At 32.9% G+C, this 20,626-nt stretch overlaps 1 protein-coding gene across 2 annotated transcripts in view; it reads right to left on the bottom strand.

Moving 5' to 3' along the window:
• Positions 1-20,626, bottom strand: part of CADM2 (cell adhesion molecule 2) — a 1,086,998-nt gene that overhangs the window by 111,869 nt on the left and 954,503 nt on the right. For both annotated transcript variants that reach the window (XM_045851253.1, XM_045851254.1), the window contains exon 8: positions 4,818-4,996. In XM_045851253.1, coding sequence (XP_045707209.1) covers positions 4,818-4,996 — 179 coding nt within the window. The remainder of the gene's footprint in view (positions 1-4,817; positions 4,997-20,626) is intronic.

Raw genomic sequence — 20,626 nt, 5'->3', positions numbered from 1 at the left:
ATTTTCCCAAAATTTCCCAGGTGCTATATGTTTCTGAAACTTTCGAAGTGATATTATTTTAATCAGTTGATGAAAAATAAATATGAGTACTTGACAAGGTTAAATGTATATGTATATGTATATGTATGTGTATATGTATATGTATATGTATGCACTTGAATTGCTTCTGACTGGAAAATAAGAGTTGCCTAAAGTCGCTTGTAATTCTCTGCAGCCATCTCTCTTGTGACTAATAGTTATCTGCTAGGTTCTCTATATTGAAAGATACTGATCCCCATAGTCTTCACTTAGAATGTTTACATTCATGTAAACATCTACCGTTTTCAGAGACTATAAGTAAATGCAAGTTCACTTTCCATCCTGGGCACTGGCTTGCCATTTCAGTTGATTTTTTTTACCATAGGAGAGTGCCAGATTGAATAATTGAGGGTCTGCTTTCTTCAGTCTGCATAAACACTTCTAAGCCTTTTAGCATCTCTCTTAAATCAACTAATGTCAAAATAGAAATTGAATTGTTCTAGGGTTATTAGTATCTTATTCCAATTTGGTAAAATAATTAAAAAATGTATAGGTGAATGCCGTAATAATTATGAAACAGATTGGGAGAATACATTTTATCTAAATTGTCTGAATTTGACATTGTATCAGAGAAACAAGGGTGACTGTAACTATTATACTGCTCAATAAATATTGAGCAGTATATATATATGCTTTGTTGTACTGTTAACTTTTTAGGTTTTCTATTGTTTAATAGGAAGGATTTAGAATTTTCTTGTTCTTTGATTGAGATAACCTAATTTATGCTTTGGTACCATTCAGGGAGGAGTATGGGCAGTACATTATATGCAACTCTTGAGTAAGTTTCATATCAGAGCACTGAATTGATATTGCCATAGATATCATAAGGTTACCAGTAACATAATAATAGTAGTAGTCTAAGTTGTTGCAAATCTATCTGTGTATCTGACACTGTGGTGGGTACATCCATTTATGATATATACCATTAGTTTATGAACAATCCAAGAGTGCTGTTTTTCTTTATTCTTTTAAAGATTTTATTTATTTATAGACAGAGGGGAAGGGAGGGAGAAAAACAGGGAGAGAAATATCAATGAGTGGTTGCCTCTCACGTGCCCTGCACCAGGGAACCTGGTCTGCAATCCAGGCATGTGCCCTGACTGGGAATCCAACCGGTGACCCTTTGCATCATAGTCTGGTGCTCAATCCACTGAGCCACACTAGTCAGGACCTTTTTAAATTCCGGACACTTGGACCACATTCCTGCACTCTGAAAATATACATCATTGTATGGCCATTCTCTTACAGTACTTCCATTTTTGTATGATAATTACTTGAATGCTTATCTTCTATATCAAATTCTAAACTTCTTGAATGCTATTGACTTTTGTTGTAGAGTGCCTTTAAAATCAATGGGTAAATGCTAAGTGTAAATTTGGTGAATGCATAAATTTTTCTCTTGATTTGAGTTCTACAAATGGTAAAAACAGCAATGCAACAGCATATTTCAAGACCATTAATATGGAAGTAATCAGCCATTCTAAGTAAATAACAGGATCCTGATAGTAGCATAGGAATAATTTCAATATTTTATACATAAGCAAAAATGAAAAAAAAAACTACAGTGACTATAAAATAGTATGACTATAACTACCAAGTTAACTGATTAATTTCTCATAGCTGAGCTTGTTAATAAAAAGATCTTATTTCTTTCCTAAAAGAATCTGCACAGTGTAAAAGTTTTATAAGTATAATGTTTTATCCTACAAGTACTTGCATGCTCAGATTTGTTAGGCCCTTTATTGAGAGTTAGTTTCATACTGGCAGTTAAAATTACCATCTGTAGTTCTAATGCTGAAATTTCCAAAGGTATAAGTAGGAGAGAAAATAACGCTTTGTAAATAAACCAAAGTTTTCAAATAAACTTTGAAAATAAACCTTCCAGTGTCCAAAGCGCAAAATGTCAATGCTGTTAACAATTAAATGTGATACCACTTAATTAATAAACTTCCATTGACACCCAAAGAATAAAATCTAACCATTAGGATGGCATCTGTATAACAGATGATTTCACAGGAAAGTGCTCAGACCTCCATCAAGTTAGGAATCAATAGAACAAACATAGGCAACTCTGGTGAAGTCAAAGACAGAATCTCAGCCATGGAAGGCCCTTCTGTGCTAGAGCTATATTAAATTATGGCAGTTAATGTAAAATTAACCTTGGTGTAAAAGATAAAAGGGTGAAGTTCTCACAAATGATCACTTATCACTCCATTCCAAAATGCATACAGCATTCATTATAGACCAAAATACCACTCAAATTTCATCATTTAGTAGGGTTTAGAAACAGCCAAACCATTAACAGAAGAGAGTAGCTTTTTATATTTATACAACCAGTGACTAATGAAACATTATACTCTGTGTGCAAAAAGGGAGGAAAAAAACCTTTATTTTGTAATGAATCCAATTGGAGCCTTTTTAAACACAGTGTAATATGGTCCCACTGTTTCACAGAGCCTCTCATTACTTGTGCCAATAATCCTAGGTAAACTACTGTTGAACTTCACAGCATTTATATAGTAGCATGAATAGCATTAATCTATGGGGTGCTTTTGATGAATTGTAGTTCAGAAAGCAAAGCCAAAAATGACTTCTTGAAAAGTGCTTAGAGAAGTATTTATTAGAAATGTGTCAACTGCCAACTACCTTAAGGCAGCTTGGCTACTTAGGAAATCATGCTGTTGGCTAGATTGCAAACACTGGGAAAACATATGAATTTTCCCCACTTGAATTACTTTAAAAAACGAATCACATTCTCTTCATTTGTTATTTTCTGTCACTCCCTTCTAATTCTCTATATTTTTAATGCCGTGTTGCTTTCGACACAATGTGACACGCTATGCAATATTCCACCAGGTTCCCAGAAGGGAGAGAAGCACTGAAAGTTAAGGGTGAATCAAACTAGACTTCATTTGTATGACTGCATGATCTACACATCAGCATGAATGGAGAGCTACTCCTGGATTCTGCTATAAGGATCTAACTTATCTTCCTTATACAACCAGTGATTGCTACATTCTCTCTGGCAGTAGGGCTGACAGAGTGTGTCTACAGGGGGTTACCACATTTAATTCCAATTTAATATCAGTCTAATTTGATTAGGCTAATGTTTCTCATGTGTTGAAATTTGTACAACTCATAATATGTTAGAAATTAATCTCTCAGTTCTACTATCTTCAAGATGTTCACATGTGGATAGTCTATTCACTAAGAGACTTTTATTTTCCTTTGATAGGAAAGTGGTATGAAGAATTGAGAGACAGTAAAGCCATTTGGAAGTAGAATATTGACTTAATATATTATATTTTAATGTAATTTAACCTGCAGTATAGCTAAATAAAAACTTGAAAGAAACACAACTTAATTATTTTTCCCCAAATTTAAATCTCATTTTAAAGAATTAAATTTTACCACTCCTTCCATTTTTGGGAACTAACCAATGCTTTTTATAGTATTCTATAACTAGATGCATGGGAAGTATATCAAATAAATGTACCTGCTTAATAATTTCTAAGATCCACTGGATCATGAGAACATTGTGTTTTATACAATACTCATTTCAAATATTGTATATAGTGTAAGACAAAATACTAGTCTTAGAAATGTTTTTCTTGGTGAAATACATGAGGAAAATATTACATTCTCTAAGTCTTTCCTGTTTTGGAGATTCACAATATACCCTGGAATATAAAATAAACTCTCAGAAGTTTGGCAATAAAGAAATCCTACTTACTTTGTTTATTGCAGTATTTTCCATCTCATAAGAGTGACCTCCATCTAACAAAGGATTGGTATTACCCTATAAAAACACATTGTGGCTTTTGGAGGTTGGGAAAAACAAATACTTTTCAATCCTGTGCATTGTTATTTCTTCCAGCCATTTTGTTATATATATTCAAATTGTGAGATTAATGGAGAGAAGAAAATAATGTCTGTGGGTGTTTCAAATTGTTGTCCATAAGAAAGAAGGCAATTATCGTTAATATAAAGATCATTATCATTATCATTGGGATGCAGCCAAGTACACCTCTGTCTTGACTGCATCTCACTCACATGCTATCATTCTTTGTGAAACTAGATATAGTGATTATAAATATATTTTTATGAGAATACAACCAAAATTAGCTTAAGAGACATATAATTTTCATGATTCTGATTTATAACTAAAAGCATTTATTTGAAAAATGGAAAGAAAAAAACATTAATATAATGTCACCACCCAAAATTACATACTATATTTATAATAAAACTTATCACAAAATATTTTTTTGTTTTTTTGAAATAGACCTTTAATGCTATGAATTTCCCTCTTAGGACTGTCTTTCACTGTGTCCCATAGACTTTGAGTTGTTGTGTTTCAAGGTATCTTTTGATTTCTTCCTTGATCTCATTGTTAACCCATTCATTGCTTAATAACATGCTTTTGGCTTCCATGTCTTTGTGTTGTTTTTCAGTTTTATTTTTCTGTGATTAATTTATAATATCATACATATGGTCAGAGAAGATGCTTGGTATAAAATAATAATAATTATTATTATATTTTAGTATATCTTTTAAATTTATTTTATTAGTTTTAATTGTAACATATTAAAAGTGAATTGCAGAGATACTTACATCTATGAGCCCTTCTAAATAAAAAAGAAAATCTGTTTAATTTTGTTATAAATATTTTGATAAATTTAAACAGTTTTTTAGGGGATTCATTCTTTCACATATAATGATATCAAAAAAGTACTCACCGTGTACAATGAGAACATACTCTGCACTGCTTTGGCCAATGGTGTTTGTGGCTTCACATCGATATGTACCATTATCCGTTTTGTTCAGGAAAAGAATGTTTAGCTCCCTACCACTCACAACCATCCGATCAGGATCTGGTAATTCTCCACCATCCTTTGTCCACAAAACAGGTTCTGGCCTATTGGATTTAAACATGCATATAGATAGAAAAAATGAGAAAGGTTGTGTATTTTGTGAATTAAATAAATCAAGCAATGTATAAATTTTTAACACTGATTTTGGGCATAACCATGTGCTAACTTGTATAAGGTACCAAAAGAACTATCAAGCACTCATTCAGAAAATTTGAAGTATGGAAAATATAATTTAATCCTATTCTGCTTAACTAAGCAGACATGTACTAAGAAACTAATTTGTTAACTCATTATAGTAGTCATTGATATATAGTAGGTCCTGTGATCCTGATCCTGGGGTTAATGATTCCTATTTGCTGTTGGGACAGCTTTCCCCTGAGGTACCTGGGATGGTATCTTTGCATTAGAGCCATCACTATGATACAGTTTTACCTGAAACCACCTAAAGCTTCTCTCCTCTCCTGCTTCTCTCATTCCCCTAAAGGTTTTTACTGACAGTTTTCTCATTTTTGCCTCTCTCCATTTAGCCTCTCATTTTGACACAATAATGCTGTATTAGTTTAAGATACACAACATAATGATTTGCTGTATGTATATATTGCAAAAGGAATACCAGAATGAGTTTAGTTAACATCCATAACTTCACACAGTTATGTTTTTGTGTGATAATAACTTTTAAGTTACACTGTTAGCAACTTTCAAATATACAATACAGCATGTTAACTGGAGTCACCGTGTTATATGTTACATCTCTAGGATTTATTTATCTTGTAAATGGACGTTTGTACTTTTTGATCACAGTCACACATTTCTGCTATCCCAAACCCCTCCTCTGGCCACTTTCAGGCAACATTGTACTTGATGTCTTAGCCAGAGCAATTGAGCAGGAAAAATAAACAAGAGGCATCCAAATCACACAAAAAGTAAAACTCTCACTATTTGCAGATGACATGGTGCATAGAAAAAGCCCTAAAGACTTTACCAAAGTAACTGTTAGAACTAATAAAGGAATTCAGAAAAGTGGTAGGATACAAAATCAGTATGTAAAATTTAACCATATTTTTATACAATAGCAGCAAACTATCAGAAAAAGAAATCAAGAAAACAAGTTCATTTATAATTGAATCAAAAAGAATAAAATACTTAGGAAAAAATGAACCAAAGAGGTTTTCTGTACACTGAAAACTGTAGGACATTGATGAAAGAAATTAAAGAGGATGAATAAATCAAAAGATATTTCATGTTCATGAATTGAAAAAAAAATATTATTAAAATGCCCATACTACCCAAAGCAATCTACAGACTCATTGCAATCACCATAAACATTCCAATGGTGTTTTTTCAAAGAATCAAAACAATAATTGTAAAATTTACATGGAACCACAAAAGATCCTGAATAGCTAAGCAATTTTGAAGGATAAGAAAAAATCTAGGGGTATCACATATTCTGTTTTCAAATTATATTGCAAACCTATAACAATTAAAGTAGAATGGTATTGGCATAAATACAGACACAGAGATGAATGTAACAGAGTAAAGAACCCCATATAAACCCATGCAGATATGGTTAGTTAATTTTTGACAAGGAGCTAATAACAGGATGGAGAAAGGACAGTATCTTATATATGGTGTTGGGAAAATTAGCCACCTGCAAAAGTATGAAACTGGGCCCCTATCTTACACCATATACAAATATTATCTCAAAGTGAGTTAAGGATTTGAATATAAGATTTGAAATGATCAAACTCATAGAGGAAAACATAGACAGCAAGCTCCTTGACAACAATCTCTGCAAATAACTTTTTTAAAATTTAAAACCAAAAGCAAGAAGAACAAAGACAAAAATAAATGTGTGACTGTGTATGCTACATGCCATTGAGTCAACTCCTAGTGACCTTATGAATGAGAGATGTTCATGATGTCTTATCCCTAATAGCCCTTCTCAGCTCCTGTAGACTCCTGTCTATAGCTTCTTTTATGGAGTGAATCCATCTCATATTTGTTTTCTTTTCTTTTTTTCTTTTCCTGCTGCTTCTATTTTTTCCAAGCATTATTTTTTTCCAGAGAATTTTGCCTTTTTATTATGTGTCCAAAGTAGGGCATCTTTCTTTCTTTCTTTTCTTTTCTTTTTTTCTCATTTCCTTCTCCCTCTCCCTCCCTCCCCCTCCCTCCCTCCCTCCCTCCCTCTCTATCTCCTTCCTTCCTTCCGTCCTTCCTTCTTTCCTTCCTTCCTTCCTTCCTTCCTTCCTCCCTTTCTTCCTTCCTCCCTTTCTTTCCTCCTTTCCTTCTTCTGTCATTTTTTCCCCAGGCAATTTTTCAGGCTTAATTTCCTCTAGAACGCACTTGTTTGTCGACCTGGAGATCCAGAGTATCTTCAGAGCTCTCCTCCAACACCATGTATCAAATGAATCAATTGTTTTCTTATCAGCCTTCTTCACTGTTCAGCTTTGGCATCTGGCATAGTAACTGGGGATACAGGGATGTGAATGTTCTTAGCTTTTGTCTCCAATGACACATCTTTGCTCTTGAAAACCTTTCCAAATTCTTCCACTGCTGCTCTTCCAACCTTAGTCTATTCTTAATTTCATGGCTGTAGTTTTCATTTAAATTGATGACTGAACCAAGATAAGCAAAATCTTGACCAATTTCAGTATCTTCCCCATCTATGTTAAAGTTGTGTATTTCTTTTGTAGTCATGTTTGTTTTCTGCTACTCAAATGCAGTCCTGCTTTGGCACTTTCTTTTTTCACTTCCATCAAAAGTTGTTTCAAATCATTGTTACTTTCTTCCAATAAAATGGTGTAATCTGTATATCTTACATTATTGATATTTCTTCCACCTATTTCCACTCCTCTTTCCTTTGAGTATAGCCCAGTTTTTCATATATGTTCTCTGTATGGATTAAACAATTAGGGCGATAAAATGCACTCTTCTCTGTCACGCTTGCCTATAAAAAGACAGTCTGTCTCTCCATATTCTGTCCCGACAGTGGCTTTCTGTCCACAACACTATGTATAGATCAGGATGGTTAAGAGCTGAGGCATATATCTTTCTTTCAGAGCAACTCCTACCTTTCATGATCCATTCAGTCAAAGGCTTGACTGTAGTCTATAAAACATAGACTAACTTTCCTCTAAAATTTTTGGAACACTCCAGTATCCAACAAATGTTTGCAATTAGATCTCGAATGCCTACTCCTTTTTTGAATCCAGCTTCAGCATCCCGCATATCTTGTTCCATATAAGATAGTAGACTTTACTGAATTATGCCAAGCATCACTTTACTTGTGTGGGAAATTAGAGCAATGGTCCAATAGTTGCTGTACTTCTTGTAATCTTGTTTATTGAAAATTAAGATGTATATTGAATATTGCCAGTCTGTGTGCCATTGTTTTGTTTTCCATATTTTTGATATATGTGTGTTAGGATAATGACACATTCAATCCCTGTGCCTTCAAATAATTCTATCAGTATCTCATCTATCCCTAGTGGTTTACTTGTTTACAATACATCCAGGGCAGTTTTCACTTCAGTTTCTAGAATTACAGCTTCTTCTTCAAAGATGTCAGTCATCTTTTTGTGTCTTTTGTATAGATTTTCTGTAGACTCTTTCAATCTTTCCTTTATTTCCCCTAAATAATATTCTACCTTGTTGGTCATTTAACATTCCTAGCCTAGGTTCAGATTGCCCCAATTTTCTGATAGAGCTCTCATGTTTTCCTTTTTTCTTCTCTTCTTTTTATAGTGACCATAATAATATTTATAGTTTCAGTCCATATTTCTTCTGGTTCAATTAAGATTAATAGTGCAAATATGTTTTTTTAATGAGGACTTTGCATCTATCAGGAATGTTATTATATTATATTCTTGTGTTACAAATGTTTTGGTGCTCTTCTTTATCTTTTCCTTAATGTTTGATACTATGGTTTGTGGTCAGTACCACAATCAGCTCCTGGTCTTCTTTTGGCAGACAGAATAGAACTTCTTCATATCTTGCTTCCAATTATGTAGTCTGTTTGATTTCCATATTGACCACCTGGTGATATCCATGTATAGTCATCTTTCTGGTTGTTTGAAGCATGTGTTTGTAATGGACAAGCTGTTGGCTTTGCAGGAATCCATGAGTCTCCTCCTGCTTTATTTCTGATGCCTAGTCTAAATTTTCCAAAGATTTTAATTCTGTTTTATTTCCTAATTTCCTGCTTCAATCATCAGTAATTGTCAGAATATCTTGTTTTGGTGTGTGACCAACTTCTTGAACGCTTGCGTTAAAGGCTTTCAATTGCATCTTAAAAAAATATTTTAGTTATTTATTTTTAGAGAGAGGGGATGGAGAAAGAGAGAGGGAAACATCAATGTGTGGTTGTCTCTCATGTGCCCCCAACTGGGTATTGGGCCTGCAAGCCAGGTATGTGCCCTGACTTGGAATTAAACTAGCAACCCTTTGGTTTGCAGGCTGGCACTCAATCCACTGAGCCACCCCAACCAGGGTATTTTCATCTTCAGTTTTCACCATTGGAGCATAGAGAAAATTGATGGTTATATTAATAGGTGTTCTTAGATGTCTGATTGATATTATTCACTTGGGCCTTGCACTTGTGGCCCCTAACTATCTGTGGTCCATCTTGCCTCAATGTTAAAGACATTTCATTTCTTCTGAGTTCATAATTTCCAAAGTAGAACTCTTTGTAAGTGCCTGACTGGCAACGTCCCATTCCAGTTCATTTAGTTCTCTGACATCAAGCTCTGTAATGTTTAGATGTTCTATTTTTTGATTTTCAATTTCCAGTTTACCTGGTTTGTGCTTCTTATATCCCATGTTCCAATTGTATGTGCTGTGCAACATCATATCCTCCTTTTGCCTTTGTGCACATCATCTCATTAACAACAATGCTATTCATTAATTTTTCTTTGCTCTTCCCTGGTAACTGTTAGAGTGACTCCCAATCTAGCAGTTTCACCTTTCAGTACTATTTCATATTTCATTTTAGATTATCTCCTCATATGGCTTTTAAGTTAAAACAAAAGAAAAAATAAGAAAAGAGCTTGTATGAGTGGTTACTCATTGTCTTTTGTTGTACAGTATATAGATACAAACTAGGGTGGGACTACATCAAACTAAAAAGCTTTTTCATGGCGTAGGATACTGCTAACAAAATCAAAAGACAACCTACAGAATGGAAAAATCATTGGCAAATCATATAACTGATAAAGGTTAAGTACCCAAAGTATATAAAGAATGCATAAATCTTTATAGGCCAAAAAATAAGCATAAAATATAAGAAGGAGAACTTGGACAGACATTTTTCCAAAAAAGACATACAAATGGCTAAGAAGGTGTGTGATATCACTAAACATCGGGGAAATTCAAATGAAAAAAACAAACAAACAAACAATGAGATCTCACCTAACACCTGTTAGGATGACTATCATAAAAAAAAAAAGACAAGAAATAACAAGTGTTGGCAAAGATGTGAAAAACAAAGAGAAAACTTTGTGTACCGTTGTTGAGAATGTAAATTTTTGAACTCTCTGTGAAAACAGAGTGAATATTCCTCAAAAAATTAAAAATAGAAATATTACATGACTTAGCAATTGCACTTCTGGGTATTTACCCAAAAGAAACAAAATCAGTATCTCAAAAAGGTATATGCATTCCCTTATTCACTGCAGCATTATTTACTTAGCCAAGACATGGAAAGATTATTTACTGAGCCTTTGGCAGATGAATGGATAAAGAAAATATATTCCAAATATAATAAATTGTTATTCAGGCATAAAAATAAGGAAATCTTGCCTTTTGAAATAACATGAATAAAATTTCAGAACATTATGTTTAATGTGATAAGTCAAACAAAGAAAGACATATACTGTATGATCTCACTTATATGTGGAACTGAAAAAAAAACCTGAATTCATTGAAATCAACTTCTCTTTGAATGAAGTACTTGAAAAGATTTCTCATCTCAAAATTTGCTTTTAAGGAAGAATACATAAATAAATCGTGGATGTCTGCCTTTGAAGATTCCATGGTGTTTTATACTTATTAATGATTAGAATCACTATTAATAATATCTACCACCATGTGTTGATGACAGTAATTATCATAGATATTTTACATATATTTTCTACAAACCTCACAAGAACACTTCATGCATATGATTTAAAACATTTTAAAGCACATAAGGATATAGGAGATTAGAGATGTACCTAAATCTGGTCTGTCTGTGTTGTAAATGCTTTGTACACTATCTCTTGATTTCTAATATGATGAATATTTTCCTAGTTCTTCTAGATCAAAATTTTCCAATTAAACATGATTGCAAAGGACCTGAACAGACACTTCTCCAAAGAGGACATACAGATGGCCAAGAGACATATGAAAAGATGTTCAAAGTCACTAATCATTAGGGAAATGCAAATTAAAACCACAATGAGTTACCATTTCACACCTGATAGAATGGCTTTCCTCAATAAATCAATAAACAAGTGCTGAGGAGTATGTGGAGAAAGGGAACACGTTTGCACTGTTAGTAGGAATGCAGACTGGTGCAACCACTGGGGAAAGCAGTATGGAGTTAGCTCAACAATTAAAAATGGATCTGCCTTTTGATCCAGTAATTCCACTTCTGGGAATATATCAGAAGGAACCCAAAACAATAATATGAAAGAACATAAGCACTCCTATGTTCATCGTATCATTATCTACAATCACCAAGATATGGAAGCAGCCCAGGTGTCCTTCAATAGATGAGTGGATAAAACAACCTATGGGACATTTACACAATGGATACTACTTGGCCGTAAAAAAGAGGAAAGTTTTATCCTTTGTGACAGTGTGGATGGGCCTAGAGAACATTATACTAAGTGAAATAAACCAGTCAGAAAAAAAAAACAAATTCCATATGATTTCACTCATATGCAGAATCTAATGAACAAACTGAAGCAGCAAGGAAAATGGGGACAAACTCATAGAGAACAGATGACAGCTAGTGGCGGTAGAGGGTTAGAGGGTAGAGGGATGGAGCAAAAAGGGAAAAGGACTCATGGACATGGACAACAGTGTGGTGAATGCAGGGGGGAGGAGAGCATAAAGGAACTAAATAGTCATGGAAAATATAATAAAGATAAATTATTTTTGAAAAAATTTAATTGTTTGTTTATTTTGTTATAAACACTAAATTTTGTAAAAAAAAATAAAATATAACTGCATGTTATATTTTGTTACTATGGATACAATCAGAATATATGAGGTCTGTCCAGAAGATATCCAGCAATGTAATATGAAAAATAGAAACATTTATTGAACAGGATACAAGATACAACAAGCATTGTACTTAGGACAATGAAGCTGCAGTTCTCTTCAAAGTAACTTGGGACCTCACATGGTTCTCCCAATTGCCATCAGCTGCCCATTTGTATTTTCCTGAATCTCATCTATGGTCTGGAATCTATTCCCTTTCAAAGGTGATTTTAGTTTGGGGAAAAGCCAGGAGTCGCAGGGTGCCAAATCTGGGCTATGCAGGGGTTGAGTCACCTGGATGATCTGATATTTCACCAAAAATCTCTGCACAAGATGTGATGCATAAGCAGGTGCTTTGTCGTGATCAAGCTGCCAATCACCAGTTGTCCAAAGCTACAGTCTTCTGAATCATGCCAATAGTTTCCACAGAGGAATGTTCAAGCTTAACACAAAATTTGGTGCAGATTCACTGCTCCACTCCCTCATTTTGAATGCAATGGCCACACAGTACACATGCTCACTCAACAGTGTCTACTGCCCCCATTGACTAGTATAGTGAAGTCCTCATTGTTCACACATGCACAGTCCGTCCACTCTCTTTGGCTTCCAGGTTACATTGATGTCACACAAACTGTGCTCATTATATTAACAATAGTTGGACTTTTTTCTGGACAGACCTCATATATCTTGTTAAGTGATAGCTATAACTACAACAGTTTTTCTGAGAAAAAGATTATATATTTTCTGACAAAATTTAGTCAAATGGATAAAACTTGTAAGCCAAATAATAATAATGATTGGAAAAAGGATAAAATAACTTGAAGAAAGAACAAGGAAAAGAAGACAATTTTATCGGGGCTATACTCATGAAACTTCTGAAAGGGGATTCTATGAAAAAAAAATAGTAAGAAACCAGTTATCCAAAACTATAGGACAAACATAATAATTTATATTATCTGATTGCATTATATAGTATATTCACATTCATACTCTCTTTTATAAAAAACATACCATTAATACCTCTTAACTTGCTTCATATATCCCACATTTGCTAGTTATTATTTGAATGTACTAATTCTTATTTTAAAAGTGAGAGCCTGAAAAATCTTATACCATGGACTTTCTTTGAAGTGCTACAAAACAATAAATATTGCATTTATCTGAAATATTAGAGGTAGTGTCATTTCTATAAAGCCACATAAGGTCAACTTTAAAATAACAGTTACATTTGGATTAACTGGATTTTTAGAAGTATTAAAATGCTTATGCAATGAAGGTATTTTGTTATACCTCCTTAAAATGCTATGCAATGGAAATAGTATATTTATTCAAATATAAAGAATATTTCTTTATAGAAATATGCTTTCTAGAAATATGTCAGAATTTTTTTAACACACACAAACATAAATCAATGCACATATATACACATTTTCATAAACTCAAAATTATACCATGCTAATCCAAACTGTCATAATTTTCTCTGATGACACTCATAAGTTTTCAACCAAATATTAAAGCATATGACTCTGTAAATATGTAATTAAATTTATATGTATATCTTTTAAAATTATTTGTATAGAAATGAAGATCTAGATAAATTATTAAAGTTGTCAATTTTTATTTTAAAAACTTAAAAATAATCCTTGCCCTGACTGGTATGGCTCAGCTGGCTGGAGCATCATTCCATAGACCAAAAGGTCTCAGGTTTGATTTTGGGTTGGGGCACATCTCAGGTTACATACAAGAAGGCAACCCATAGAAGTTTCTCTCTCATACTGATGTTTTTCTCTATCCCTCTTTCTGTCTCTCTCTCTCTCTCAGAGCAGTGAAAAAAATGTCCTTGGGTGAGAATTAAAAATGAAAAAGTGAATTAAGAGATATGAGGAGTTCCCTTTTAAAAATTACCTGTCTTAGAAAAAAATGGAAAAAATCACCTGCAAAAATAATTAACAGGAAATAACAGCAATATAAGCAACTGCTGACACTAACATTGCAGAATTCTTGATCCTACAATGTATGATAGTAAATCTTCAAGATGGCAAAAAAAGTTAGCAGCATAAAATGATTTTAATAAAATGAAGGTTATAGTGTGTATCAATTAAAAATAGCCTACATATTCCAATTAGTACTTACAATCTTCAAACTTCTTAATATCACCATAAATATATGAATAGTTTAACCAGTTTTGATACTATTTGTGTTTCATCTTAATAAAGAGGGCCCCTAAGCTCCTTCTAATTGGAACCCAAGAATGATTGAATTTCTTGCTGTAATGAGTAACAATCTTCCCTGGTGTTCAGGCAACCAAAGGTGATCATTTAAAAAGTGGTTCCAGACTACACTTCCTATATGTGATAAGGCTGAAAAACAGTATTACTCTTTTTTGTGTTACTGCTCCACGCCAGGAGTAACAGTATCAGGCATAACACTGCTTAACCTCCATAGTGAGAACATGAACATAGTCAACCCATAGAGTTCCCCCTTTAAAAGCCCAAGTAATTAGAAGCTAAAAATATATCATAGGAGTTGAAATTTGTTTTATGTTTCTGTCTACCAAATCTATGGGACTAAAAAATATGTTTTTTTGTTCTATGATGCTAAAGACACTTTTGCAGCAGTTTCTGAATGCCAGAAAACAAAAACAAAAATGAAAAAGGAAACCAAATATGCTCTTGCATTCTCTTGTATTCTAAGGCCTTGGTAAAGAAGTTTTTTTTTTTTATCTTAATAGATAATTTAAAAACTTTTTTATCTCAATGTTTTGTTCTGTATATATCCAAAAAGAAATTATTCCATATCTTTAACAACTTTCTATTTATAAATTAGAACTTGGAAAGAATTGCCCAACTCTCTCACACTCTCAGTGTATTTAGTATCTTGAACCAGATACAAACCTGATTCATAATTTCCAATGAAACTCTTTAGTTAGTCTTCGGGGAATTTATTCTGTAAAGCTATGCCATAGCATCCTCTAATTCTCCCAACTGTATGTGGGATTATCCAATCTGTAGGTATTGATGAGAATGGAATCTTGCTTTGTCATCAAAGCAATCATTTTCTCTTTTAGGCTCAAGCTTAAGAATAAATATAAAAGATGAGTAGTTCAGTCATGGAAAAGTCAATTCCATAATGTAGGCTTCCTAGGAAAAAATTCTTTTCTGATATGTTTGAGGAAATGGACAGGAGTAAATACCTTTTTGAGTTTGGGATGAATACACACTACATTAGCTTTCTTTTCCAAAATGGTTATATCCTCTTTGAGTTCCTTAACAAGTACTGAACATGTTGAGCTTTAATACTAAAATTAATCTTTTAAAAATTAAATTGATATTAACTAGATAAGAAATAACAGTCACTGTACTAGCATTTAAGTAAACATTTTGCTCTTGCTTAAAGCAAAAATTGCATATATATATCTATATATCTTCCATTTTCTTTAACATAAGACAAAGAAGGAACTTAATAACTCAGTACCATAGGTATTAAATTTATATCACACATGAAGCCTTTATTTCAGTTTAGAAATTTCACAAGTGGTGATACATATGATTTAAGTTTTAATGCCAGGGAGAATTTTTTAAAGTCTAATTTTCCTCTGTTTCTGGTAATATTTTTCACTCTAAAGTGAAAGAATGTGGTAGGAGTTAAGTAAATATCTTGGATTTCATTTTCTGTTTCAAGCAAAAACTTTTAAATCAAGAATTATACTAAAGAATTTATGAAAAACTCTGTTTATGCTATCAAGTTTTTAGAGAAAGGGAGGGAAAATGAAATGCAAATTAATTCATAAATGAATTTGAAATTGGTTCAAGTAGAAAGGCTTAGGTTTTAGGAATTCTGGGAAGAAAGATTCTGAAAGAAATCTAGCCTACACAGTTCTCCAATGGGTGGACTGAAATAGTAGCCATAAACCAAAGTCCAAAAATTGTTAACATAGTGGGAAACCAAAAAAAAAAAAAAAGGGGAGAAAAAAACCCAAAAGCTGGGGTCACTCGCTTCTTTTTAAAAATTTAAAATATACAGAAGAAATTAAAAGGGATTACTTGTGAAGCTATTTGTATATTAATCACTTCAAATTTAAAGATACACAAAGGGTTATTTTGTATAAATAAAAAGAGCTGTTTCTGAGCATAGTTTGTGAATAGCATTCTACATATATTCAAAATCATATTCTTAATTATTGTGAAAATCTAACCTCTTGAAGAGTATATCAGGCTGTGATTTTCCTCAGATTTGATTGTTGTGCAACTTAATTGTAATGAAATTTGTTGTCCTTTTATTCTTGATATTGATTTCATATTTTTATGGGAGCAATTTTAAGTCATAATATAACATACTATTTGCCAACTTTAGATGGTTTACTTATCATAATTTAGGTTCATTTTAATGAAACATTTATGTGCCTGCCTTTATAGATATAGCTTTGCTCAAGGAAAAACAAACCTTCAGAAACATTTATAGTGGAATAGTCTTCAACAAGTCTTGATGGATTTAATTACAGAGAATGTTCTACTTTTACACTGATATCTTAGGAGAGATAAAAAAATTAATGAACTTTGTTGTTAAAGCCTATATATTCTTGACTAGGAATCTAATAAGTTTATGTTAGCATTGTTAAACAAATATTTTTAAAGATTTTATTTATTTACTTTTAGAGAGAGGGAGAAAGAACAGGAGAGAAACATCAATGTGTGATTAGTCACCTCTCTCACACCCCCAACTGGGGACCTAGCCCACAACCCAGGCATGTGCCCTGACGGGGAATCAAACTAGTGGCCTTTCAGTTCACAGGTCAGTGCTCAATTCACTGAATCACACCAGCCAGGGCTATTAAACAATTATTAATAAGCCTGTGCAAGTTTTAAGCCAGGAATTAATGAAGGATATAAGGAAAATAAGATAAGTATCTGTTCTTTGTGGTATTATATTTTAGTTAATTTACATAAGATAAATGTCACCAACCATAACACTGGGCAGGACATGATAAGTAGCATAAATAAGTTATAAACATAAAAAATAATTATATCTAAATTAGAAACATTATAACAACCTTTATGAAAGATGTAAATTTTGATTAGTGTTTTTAACTATGATAGGTTTTGACTGGTAGAAATGGAAGGTGTCATCTCACAAGGAAAAAGAATCCTAGATGTTTGTCCCCCAGAGGCCATATTGTTGATGAGGTCAATTCAAATATGGTGAATGTCCAAAACGAGAATACAGTTGATAGGTAAAATTGCTGTGAGTTGAGTCAATTTAGGAAAGAGTAAAGTTAAAAGTACTTGAAGTAATAGAGTTGGGGTCCTTTGATAGGTGATTGGATAAAGAAGATGTGGTACATGTACACAATGGAATACTACTCAGCCATGAGAAAAGATGAAAGACTGCCATTTGCAACAATATAGATGGACCTCGAGGATATCATGCTAAGCAAAATATGTCAGACAGAAAATATTAAGAACTACATTTTTCACTCATATGTGGGGTATAATACTGAAAGCAACAAACGAACAAACAAGAAAAACAACCAAACCAAACCTCATAGACACAAGACAACAGTATGGTGGTTATCAGAACAAAGGGGATGGGATAGTTAGAAAAGGGTAAAGGGCATTAAACATATGATGACAGAAGATGATTTGACTTTGGTGGTGGGCACACAATGCAATGCACAGATAATGTAGTACAGAAACATACACTTGACACCTATATAATCTTATTAACCAATGATACTCCTATAAGTTTAATAAAAATAAAATAAATAGGCAATAAAGGGCCTTTTGTGACAGACTAAAGAATCTAGAATTTCTTGAGAAATGAAAATACTTTGTAGTGGCTTTTAAGAAGTGGGTATTCCTGATCAGAGTTTTCTTTAAGTCTACCATTGTGAACTATCTGAAAAAGGAAATTCAATGAATGGACCACACATAGAGTTCTGAAGAAAGCAAAAAAGGCCCTACATAAAATTGAAGTAATACTAAAGGAAAGCACATAATAGATAATAAAAGAGCTGTTGGGTAAGTAAATATAATATTTTGGAGGCAGAAAATACACAGTGTTAAGGAAGAGAAAGGAAAACTCTATGGTGATTGGTCTGTGTCGTAGGAACCTCAGTCCTACATAGGAGAAAATAACATGCAAAACCAACCAACGAATCAGACAAACAAACAAAAAATCATAAACCAGGAAAAAAACAAACTGAGATACAGCAGAAAAGGAGGATTGGTGATTTCATTTTCAAATATTCTGAATACAAATGCTAGGAAAAATAGAAAATACATCTCCATCTAGCAATAACAAAATGAGAAATTGAAATCAGGGCAGAAGACAGGCCTGGAATTTTTTACAGAGAGAATCTGGAGCCAAACAGTGTCTTAGTTCAAGGGGGGAAAAAGCAGATTACCCAATATCTTGAAATACTTTTATTAGTACATGAGAAAAGAAGGGTAATGAAGTCTTAGAGGTCCAAGTAATGTTAAAAAAGGATAATGTCATAGGAACAAAGTAATCTAAAATTTTATTAACCCAAGCATTTATACTTAAAACTCATCCAATACCTTGAATGAACTCTTAATACTATGACCCCCCTCACATCCAATAATTATTTTGTTAGCCTACCTCAGCCATGATCACACACTAAACGTCCTCATCATAACTTCAGTATCTCAAAAAACTCAATTTTCCAATGACAACCTCCCATCTTTTGACTAACTGTTCTGTTATACATCATCAAAACCTCCAGTCCTAACTAATAAACCCACCATTTATTTACTCTGCTCTTCAGTTCCCTCCAAGTCCTCTCTTTAATCAAATTTTTGATTACAATCAATTTTTTTTCTTTGCCCTATCCATTGTGCTTATCTGGTTCTATTCCAGCCCTAATGTAGACAACTTTTATATCTTCCTGAATCTTTATCAGAACATTTAGACAAGCTTAAGAAAAAAATGAACAGAGATTTTGAACACCGTTCTTAAAGTCATCATGCATAAATGCACATGAATAGCAAAGAGAAAGGCAATTTTAAAGCCAAAGTAAATTTCATTATTATTTATTTGAGTATTTCATGTTTATTTTATTTTGCTTTTGTTTGTGTTTTTCTAATCTGTATATATGCCTTGTGTATTATCATAAACATTTTCAGAACAAATGATTAGATTAATGCATTTCCATTTCCCCTAACTCTTTAGCATAATATTTAAAAATACATATTTGTACAAAATCTAAATTTTGATACCACTAGTATCATCACTTGTTAAGTTGATTTTGAGCTAACATTTCAAATATTTAGGAGTGGCATAGTACAGCAAATGAAGGGGGGAAAAAGCTAGAAGAAATTACATGAAACAAATTTTTACAACTTCTCTTTTAAATTTGTAATTTTTCATTGCATTTTTAGCCTTTTGCAGTTGTATTGATTTATTTGATAAGTACATCTTTGTGTATTTGCATGAAAGACAGAAAGAGTGTGATGGAGAGAGAGACAGTTCCTTAACTTTTATCCACATTGGTCTCCACTGCCTTCTGCTTTTAGTGGTTTCTGGTTGCATTCTTTAATCTCTTGTTTTATCCTCATAATTCATATGGGTTCATCTTTGCTCAACATAAATATGATATTTTCCATACCTGAACAATCTTTTTAGAAAAGGCAATGATATTTTTGTTTTCCTTTTTATCTGCAGTTTGAGAATTCCACTGGTTTCTGTTGAAAGGCTCAATAATGAGAACCTCCACTCAAAAGTCAACATCAGTATTTTTTTCTGATAGAGCCAAAAGTGCTGAATGCACTAAAAATTAAGTGAGTTTGAAGTAGAAAATTCAAGCCTACTTATTCTTTTAAATTACAAGTTAAAACTCTGAGTTTATCTACTCATGTAAATTCCTGAAATCAACTATTTTACCAGTATAATGTCAAGTAGGAGCAGTATTATTATATTAAAGGGTAGATTTAGATGGGACAGTAACAGCAATGTCAACTTTCATGAGATTTAAAACCACAATAGCAAATAATAAATGGACTTCTTCTATCCTCATTAATCTGAGCATATGCTACTGGATTATAATTTTTTAAGCCACTTCTTACCTCTAAATTTAGAAGCTTGTTGTTAAACAGAACATAAACTTATGGAAGAGGTAAGTGCTCTATAGAAAACTTATAAATAATAGCATTTGTTAAAATGCCTGGGAAATCCTGGACCACTTTTCACTGATAGGTAGTGTTCATTGATGTTTATTTTGACCACTTTTAAGAAACAAAGCAGTCATACTACAAACTGTATAATTTCAACCAATTTATGGCACACAAAAGATTATCCCTTGAAAAGATAAGATTGCTATGATCCTAGAGCAATGACAGATTTTAATACTGAAGAGAAAATATTCAAGATTGTGAAAAATGCTTAATCTCTAAAGACTTTGTGCTAAAGCAAAACAA

The sequence above is a fragment of the Phyllostomus hastatus genome, unplaced genomic scaffold (assembly GCF_019186645.2).
Source record: "Phyllostomus hastatus isolate PE091 unplaced genomic scaffold, TTU_PhHast_1.1 phas_contig_86, whole genome shotgun sequence".
Taxonomy (NCBI): domain Eukaryota; kingdom Metazoa; phylum Chordata; class Mammalia; order Chiroptera; family Phyllostomidae; genus Phyllostomus; species Phyllostomus hastatus.
The sequence above is the reverse complement of the archived record's forward strand: the minus strand, read 5'-3'. Positions and strand labels throughout refer to the sequence as shown.